The sequence below is a fragment of the Bactrocera dorsalis genome, chromosome 6, assembly GCF_023373825.1.
Source record: "Bactrocera dorsalis isolate Fly_Bdor chromosome 6, ASM2337382v1, whole genome shotgun sequence".
In the NCBI taxonomy this organism is placed as follows: Eukaryota; Metazoa; Arthropoda; class Insecta; order Diptera; family Tephritidae; genus Bactrocera; species Bactrocera dorsalis.
This window is the reverse complement of record NC_064308.1, coordinates 5,069,966-5,077,529: the sequence shown is the minus strand read 5'-3', so window position 1 is coordinate 5,077,529 and position 7,564 is coordinate 5,069,966. Positions and strand designations below refer to the sequence as shown.

The following is a 7,564-nucleotide window of genomic DNA, read 5'->3' as shown; positions in this document are numbered from 1 at the left end:
CACGCTTATACATGTCATATCTCATCAAACACACGTCAGCTCCCGTATCAATTAGAGCACTAATTATCAAGTCACACATCTTTATTGGTTTAACCCTAGAAGGGTACGGTTAAATTGTAGGCGCTTATAGGTACCGATGAGAAAATTTTACTCACTTCAGAATTTTTACGTTATCATCTGATTTATTTTGTAAAGTAGTAGTTTTAAATGAAAAAAATTGAAAGCCAGCATATAATATAAGTGTAGTTTTTTATTAAAATATATAAAGTAAGCAAAAATAATACTTTATTATTAATTTTTGACGATTATGAATGCATACAAATTTTTCAAGCACAGTCAAGGCACTTTTTTTGGGCATGTTCACCGCAAATAGCTAATCCACAATTGCAATAAGTTGTGGTGTATCTACGTTTATTATAACTACAAAATTACAGTACTTTCTTGGCCCCTTTTGGTCTTCTCCAGCACTATGGGCCTCTTGACTTATGCCTACAATATTTTGAATGGATTTTTTCAGCGCCAGACTCATGTTTGTATTAGTAGTTAATCTTTTCCTTTGAAATCCTTCTGTTAACTCCTTGTGTAGAGATAACATAAAATCATCAAAGTTACAAAGCTCCAACTCCAAATTGTCTTCTTCCTCAGATTCTAGTTCAAGTATTGCATCCAAACTATTTTGTTCTGATAGCCCGTGACCTGCCATTTATATGCTCTATAGTTTTCTTTACGGTAACATAATACAAGAGAAAAACGTAATTGTCACAATGCAGCACAAACTATATTTTTTAGACACTTAGTAAGTTACTGATAAGTAAATATGACTCACGTAAAGGGTACTGATGAGTAAACTTGACTCACACAATTTAGTACGTAAAAGGTACCGATAAGTAAATTTGACTCACTAACTTTTTTTTTAAATTGTCCACAAGCGCAATAAATCAAACAACACCATTCAATGCTTGCGGCAGCCGACTTATGACAGAGTGGGACAAGCACTGCTAGTGGCTTGACTTTCAGTGTGGCTGATTTACGAACAAATGTATTCCGTTTGTGAGTAAATTTTACTCACAGTACCCTTCTAGGGTTAAAAATTTGACTTTTACTCCAAACAGTCAAAGCGTTGCTGCGTTTTGATTCTGTTTTAATATGCATCTCGCCTCTACGATCGCATTCAAATCGACGATGACCTATTTGTCCACACTTGAAACACTTTATCTGCTTTATCTTATCACAACCGTTGGCCAAATGAGATTCACTTCCACAATTAAAGCACTTTCTTTCGACCCTTGGTTCTACTGGCGTAGATGCGCGAGTCGAGAATCATGTACCCTCTCATATACTCTTAACTGCTCTTTGAGCTCTTGAATTATTCGTGCCTGATATAAAACTGTTTTATTTAATTTCGATTCCGAGATTCCTTCAATAAAATACAAAATTAGACTCTCTTCATCTAAATTCACTGGCTTGGCAATTTCTATCAAAGCGTACAGATATTCGCGAAAACTTTCGTTACTATTCTTTCGACGATTCTGTAATGCCCGATGAATATCGAGTGATGTTGGTCTTGCACCAAACTCACTCCTTAACGCTGATTTAAGAGAATTGAAACTTCTGATTCCTGTCTGGCTACGCACAAACAATTTGGCTGCCCCTCTAAGAAGCTGCTTTGCAAACACAAATTCTTGTAAACTACTCCAATTTAAAATTACCGCGTTATCCTCAAACTCTTCTAACCATTTATCAATACTGGGTTCATCTGTACCATTAAATAAGGAAATACTTCCTTCCACATCCCTCAGTGTGAACTGCGGGTTGTACACTATATTGGCTTGGCGAGAGGTTGGTGCCTCTACCATTGTCACTGAACGTAATTCACTTTCGCTTTCATCTTCATCTTCATCCTCTAACACATGTCCGAAATGTAAGAGCAACCTATCTCTTAATTCACATTTCCTACCTTGAACACTCAGTCCAATTTCTCGTAACTTATGCTTCAAGGCTACCACTGTCAAACTCAAAATATCCTGTACGTCCATTGTCTTTTCCTGTTTTGTTGATTACAATTTCTAAAAAAAATATATATATCTACATTCATACATATATATCGTAAAATATAACTTATTTCATAAACTTATAATATTCTCCAAATTATTTGCCTCATTGTAGTTAAATTTTTGCAGCCTCGCACTTCGCAGAAAGCTTCTCTCCCTTTCTCAAAATTTGGATTACTGTATTTTGTGATACATGCTTAGCTCGACGGTCGCTTCACTTGAAAATTCTCCGAAGATCGTCCAATTGATGTTGAACTTCTTGGAAACTTACATAAATATTTAATTAATTATTATATTTTAATCGTTTCAGCACTTTTCTGTTTTTATACTCTCGCAACAAAGTTGCTAAAGAGAGTATTATAGTTTTGTTCACATAACGGTTGTTTGTAAGTCCTAAAACTAAAAGAGTCAGATATAGGGTTATATATACCAAAGTGATCAGGGTGACGAGTAGAGTTGAAATCCGGATGTCTGTCTGTCCGTCCGTCCGTCCGTCCGTCTGTCCGTCCGTCCGTGCAAGCTGTAACTTGAGTAAAAATTGAGATATCATGATGAAACTTGGTACACGTATTTCTTGGCTCCATAAGAAGGTTAAGTTCGAAGATGGGCAAAATCGGTCCACTGCCACGCCCACAAAATGGCGGAAACCGAAAACCTATAAAGTGTCATAACTAAGCCATACATAAAGATATTAAGTGAAATTTGGCACAAAGGATCACATTAGGGAGGAGCATATTTGGACGTAATTTTTTTGGAAAAGTGGGCGTGGCCCCGCCCCCTATTAAGTTTTTTGTACATATCTCGGAAACTACTATAGCTATGTCAACCAAACTCTATAGAGAAGTTTCCTTCCGGCATTTCCATATACAGTTCAAAAATGGAAGAAATCGGATAATAACCACGCCCACCTCCCATACAAAGGTTATGTTGAAAATCACTAAAAGTGCATTTTACGGAAGGAATGGCAGAAGGAAGCTGTACCCAGGCTTTTTTTTAAAAATTGAAAATGGGCGTGGCGTCGCCCACTTATGGACCAAAAACCATATCTCAGAAACTACTTAACCGATTTCAGTGAAATTCGGTTTGTAACATTTTTTTAACACCCTGATGATATGTACGAAATATGGGCGAAATCGGTTCACAACCACGCCTTCTTCCAATATAACGCTATATTGAAATCCATCTGATGCCTTCTATGTATAATAAGAGTATGTATATACATTAGGAACCAAAATAAAAAAAATATGTAAATGACGGATAATGAAATCTCGATTGTCACCTTATCATGCGAGAGTATAAAATGTTCGGTGACACCCGAACTTAGCCCTTCCTTACTTGTTTTTTATACTCTCGCAACAAAGTTGCTAAAGAGAGTATTATAGTTTTGTTCACATAACGGTTGTTTGTAAAGCCCGGTTCCCACTATCGGCGCAAGGTACCAATTTTCGGCGTATTTCATGTACCGATAATGTGACCGCATTAAATATTATGAAATGCGACAATCATGGCCGATATTGGGCCTACAATGCACAACCAAAATCGACCCAGTTGCGCCGATAATGTGAACGCTATAATGTTTGATAAAGAGCAATAAAAATTGAAAAATGCGCAAATTTTTATCGGGCACTTGAGCACCGATCGAATACGCCAATCACCACCAATATCTCTCTTTTTCAGCAAATTTTTAAGTATTAATTTGAAAAATCTTTATCAATAATTTTTAAATTCTAAAGTTGAAAAAAATCCACATTAATCGTCATGATTTTTGAATTGATTCTCGATTCCAACCGAAATAACAAAATAAACAAAAAGATCGAGTCGAAGGTTTTTGATTAATCGATCTTCGACATCTCTACTGGTTGCAAACATATGTAAATAAAACATATATTCGGTAAGTTGCATACAATAAAATTAAAATGCATTATAATATGAAGTAATTAATTAATAATTTTTAGAAATGAATTCAGACGACGAAGTTTTTGAAGGTGTTATGGACAATGTGCTTGACGAAACCATTTCTTCCACACCCAGCAAAACAAAAAGACGAAAAAAACCACAAATAGTGTCATCATGGACAAATGAAAGCACAACGAATTTGATACAGGCCATTGAAATGCACAATTGTATTTGGGAATATTCCTGCCCAGAATATAAAGATCGCGCCAAAAGAGATAAAGCTTGGAATAACATCGCGGAGAAATTTCCAACCCAAGAAGTTGACGGATGCAAAGCAAAATGGGCGAATATAAAAACGGCATTTTCAAATGTAAAGAAAAAAATGACAACTAAATCAGGCCAAGCGGCCGGTAATGCTTTGCCACATTGGCCGTTTTGGTCAGCTATGCAATTCTACTGTTTGCATGATCGCTGCAAGAGTAGTTCGTCCGTCTCAACACTAGATGTGGATGCAGATGTAACGCCACCACCAACAGCTGCCCGAAGTGACAGGAAATCCAAACCCTCTGCATCCGATGAATCAGTGACAAGATGCAATGGAGAGCGCAATACAATTTTTAAATAAAGAAGAAGACCACTGGCATGGAGTGGGCATGTATCTTGCACTGCAAATGCGTGAACTATCAAAAAGAAATAAAAGAGCAGCAAATAAACTTCACGCGGAATTAATTCAAGTAGCTATGAATGCTGTATTGCAACAAGATGAGGAAAGTTTATAATAATATGTTGAATTATAAATACAAATAAATACAATTTATTTAAAGATTATGAAAAGTGCATATATTCTGTTAAGTGTCTGCTTTGTTATATAAATTTATACTGCCATGGCAATTCGCCGTCTGGTGACATGAAATAGTTTTCAAATTCTTCACGGATAGTTTTTGCTTCGTTGCTTATGTAGGAAATTGATATATCCTCTGTGGCGCTTTCAAAGGTAGGTATGGAAATATTAACGCGTGCACCTTCAATAATATTTCCATCCTCAGTGCAGCTATCTACCAATCCAGTAGCATAACTTATATTTTTTGTCATTAAAAAATTGTGTAATGCGCAACATGCTAACGTCACTCTCGTTGTTTTATTTGGATTCAGCTTCATTGGTCGTGAAAAGATTTCGAAGCGCTTCATCATGATTCCAAATGCGTTCTCGACTATTCTCCTAGCCCTTGATAACCTATAGTTAAAAATACGTTTGCTACCAGATAAAATGCGACCAGGATACGGCTTCATCAAATAATTTTGCATTTTAAATGCATCGTCTGCCACTAAAACAAAAGGTACATTCATTTCACGACCTAATAAATGACGAGGAGGTGGTAAATTTAGAGAATCCGTATCGAGGGCATACTGCAGAGAACATTTACTGAAAACACCACCATCTGAAATACGCCCGTTGCAGCCGACGTCAATATACAAATATTTATAACTGGCATCAACAACTGCCATAAGCACTATGCTGTGAGTTCCTTTGTAGTTGTAAAACGTACTTCCTGATTTTGCTGGTGCGATCATGACCACATGCTTGCCGTCAACTGCTCCTATGCAGTTAGGAAAGTTCCATAATAAATCGAATTTCGAAGCAACTTCAGTCCATTCTTCTTTTGTTGAAGGTATCTAAATAAGGGGAAATATGAAAAATATACATATGGATTTGGTAAAGCATGTGTTCCTACCTTCAGGTAAGTATTTCGAAGTTGACTGTAAATCGCATCACAAACTTCAGGAACAAATTTTGAGATAGTGTTTGGGGCAATACGGAAAAAAGCTGAAAGACTTTTGTAGCTATCGCCCGTGGCCAAAAAGCGGAGAGTGCAGGCCAAACGATGACTTGCTGGAATAGCTTCACGAAAACATGTATCTTTTTTTTTAATCAGTGGGGAAATTAGCTGCAGTAACTCATTAAAATTGTTTTCGTTCATTCGCACGTAATTTTTAAAAAGAAACTTTTGATTATCAACTTCTCGAAATTCACGTAAAGTCGTTTCATATGCTCCATTAGTATTTCTTCTTTCCAGCCAATTTCTCACCCAGATACTACGTTGTTTAGGATTTGTTTTACGTTTCTGATTTTTCTTTTTCAGCTTTAATGTTGCAATGGTAAGCAGAGCAACTGCAACTTTTTTCTTCTTCAAATAATCCATGTTCTAAAATAAATAAAAACTTTTACTGCAAACAGCTGATTGAGCACAACAGTGTGACCGCGTTGCGCCGATTATCGTAGCAGAATATTTAACGCCGATATGCGCCGATAAAATATGACACAATTTGCGCCGATAATGTGACAGCTAAAAATTGACTCAATTTTGTTTTGGCAATTTGCGCCGATGTAGACCAATAAAAATCGGTACAAATTGTGCTACTTGCGCCGATAGTGGGACCCGGGCTTAAGTCCTAAAACTAAAAGAGTCAGATATAGGGTTAAGTATACCAAAGTGATCAGGGTGACGAGTAGATTTGAAATCCGGATGTCTGTCTGTCCGTCCGTCCGTCCGTCCGTCCGTCCGTCCGTGCAAGCTGTAACTTGAGTAAAAATTGAGATATCATGATGAAACTTGGTACACGTATTTCTTGGCTCCATAAGAAGGTTAAGTTCGAAGATGGGCAAAATCGGCCCACTGCCACGCCCACAAAATGGCGGAAACCGAAATCCTATAAAGTGTCATAACTAAGCCATAAATAAAGATATTAAAGTGAAATTTGGTACAAAGGATCGCATTAGGGAGGAGCATATTTGGACGTAATTTTTTTGGAAAAGTGGGCGTGGCCCCGCCCCCTGCTAAGTTTTTTGTACATATCTCGGAAACTACTATAGCTATGTCAACCAAACTCTATAGAGTCGTTTCCTTCAGACATTTCCCCATACAGTTTAAAAATTGAAGAAATCGGATAATAACCACGCCCACCTCCCATACAAAGGTTATGTTAAAAATCACTAAAAGTGCGTTAACCGACTAACAAAAAACGTCAGAAACACTAAATTTTACGGAACAAATGGCAGAAGGAAGCTGCACCCAGGCTTTTAATAAAAATTGAAAATGGGCGTGGCGTCGCCCACTTATGGACCAAAAACCATATCTCTGGAAGTACTCGACCGATTTCAATGAAATTCGATATATAATATTTTCTTAGCACCCTGATGACATGTACGAATTATGGGTGAAATCGGTTCACAACCACGCCTTCTTCCAATATAACGCTATTTTGAATTCCATCTGATGCCTTCTCTGTATAATACAATATATACATTAGGAATCAAAATAAAAAAAATATGTAAATGACGGATAATGAAATCTCGATTATCACTTTATCATGCGAGAGTATAAAATGTTCGGTGACACCCGAACTTAGCCCTTCCTTACTTGTTTTTTTTTAATTTTTAGGTACGGCTCACACACGCTCACACCTCGGTTGAGTTCCCATTTGTAGTTTTAGTTTATTAAGTTCATTAATATAATATTTTACACATTTCACAACTTATGATTATTTATTAACTTATTCTAATTTATAACTTTTAATTTGAGTTTACATTTAAATTGTCAGGCAGCGGCTTGTCTGTG

The 7,564-nt window shown here is 36.7% G+C and overlaps 2 protein-coding genes and 1 long non-coding RNA gene across 3 annotated transcripts; 1 reads left to right on the top strand and 2 right to left on the bottom strand.

Annotated features, from left to right (window-relative positions):
* Positions 1 to 232: 232 nt before the first annotated feature.
* On the bottom strand, positions 233 to 1,006 carry LOC125779218 (uncharacterized). The gene is made up of 2 exons (XR_007423187.1): positions 827 to 1,006; positions 233 to 722 (listed from the first exon to the last, which is right to left on the bottom strand). It is a non-coding gene; the product is annotated as an uncharacterized LOC125779218 (long non-coding RNA).
* A 2,782-nt stretch (positions 1,007 to 3,788) lies between these two features.
* On the top strand, positions 3,789 to 4,572 carry LOC125779253 (uncharacterized). The gene is made up of 2 exons (XM_049459894.1): positions 3,789 to 3,942; positions 4,007 to 4,572. The coding sequence occupies exon 2, from the start codon at positions 4,009 to 4,011 to the stop codon at positions 4,570 to 4,572; it is 564 nt and encodes a 187-aa protein (XP_049315851.1). The 5' UTR covers positions 3,789 to 3,942; positions 4,007 to 4,008.
* Positions 4,573 to 4,742: 170 nt separating this feature from the next.
* Positions 4,743 to 6,246, bottom strand: LOC125779122 (uncharacterized). Its single transcript, XM_049459712.1, has 2 exons — positions 5,681 to 6,246; positions 4,743 to 5,621 (listed from the first exon to the last, which is right to left on the bottom strand). The coding sequence occupies exons 1-2, from the start codon at positions 6,146 to 6,148 to the stop codon at positions 4,812 to 4,814; spliced, it is 1,278 nt and encodes a 425-aa protein (XP_049315669.1). The 5' UTR covers positions 6,149 to 6,246; the 3' UTR covers positions 4,743 to 4,811.
* Positions 6,247 to 7,564: the final 1,318 nt, after the last annotated feature.

Coding starts and splice junctions, on each gene's coding strand:
- LOC125779122 (XM_049459712.1), bottom strand. CDS start 6,148: ATGGATTATTTGAAGAAGAAAAAAGTTGCAGTTGCTCTGCTTACCATT. Junction 5,622..5,680: donor TTCGAAATACTTACCTGAAG/GTAGGAACACAT, acceptor CCCCTTATTTAG/ATACCTTCAACAAAAGAAGA.
- LOC125779253 (XM_049459894.1), top strand. CDS start 4,009: ATGAATTCAGACGACGAAGTTTTTGAAGGTGTTATGGACAATGTGCTT.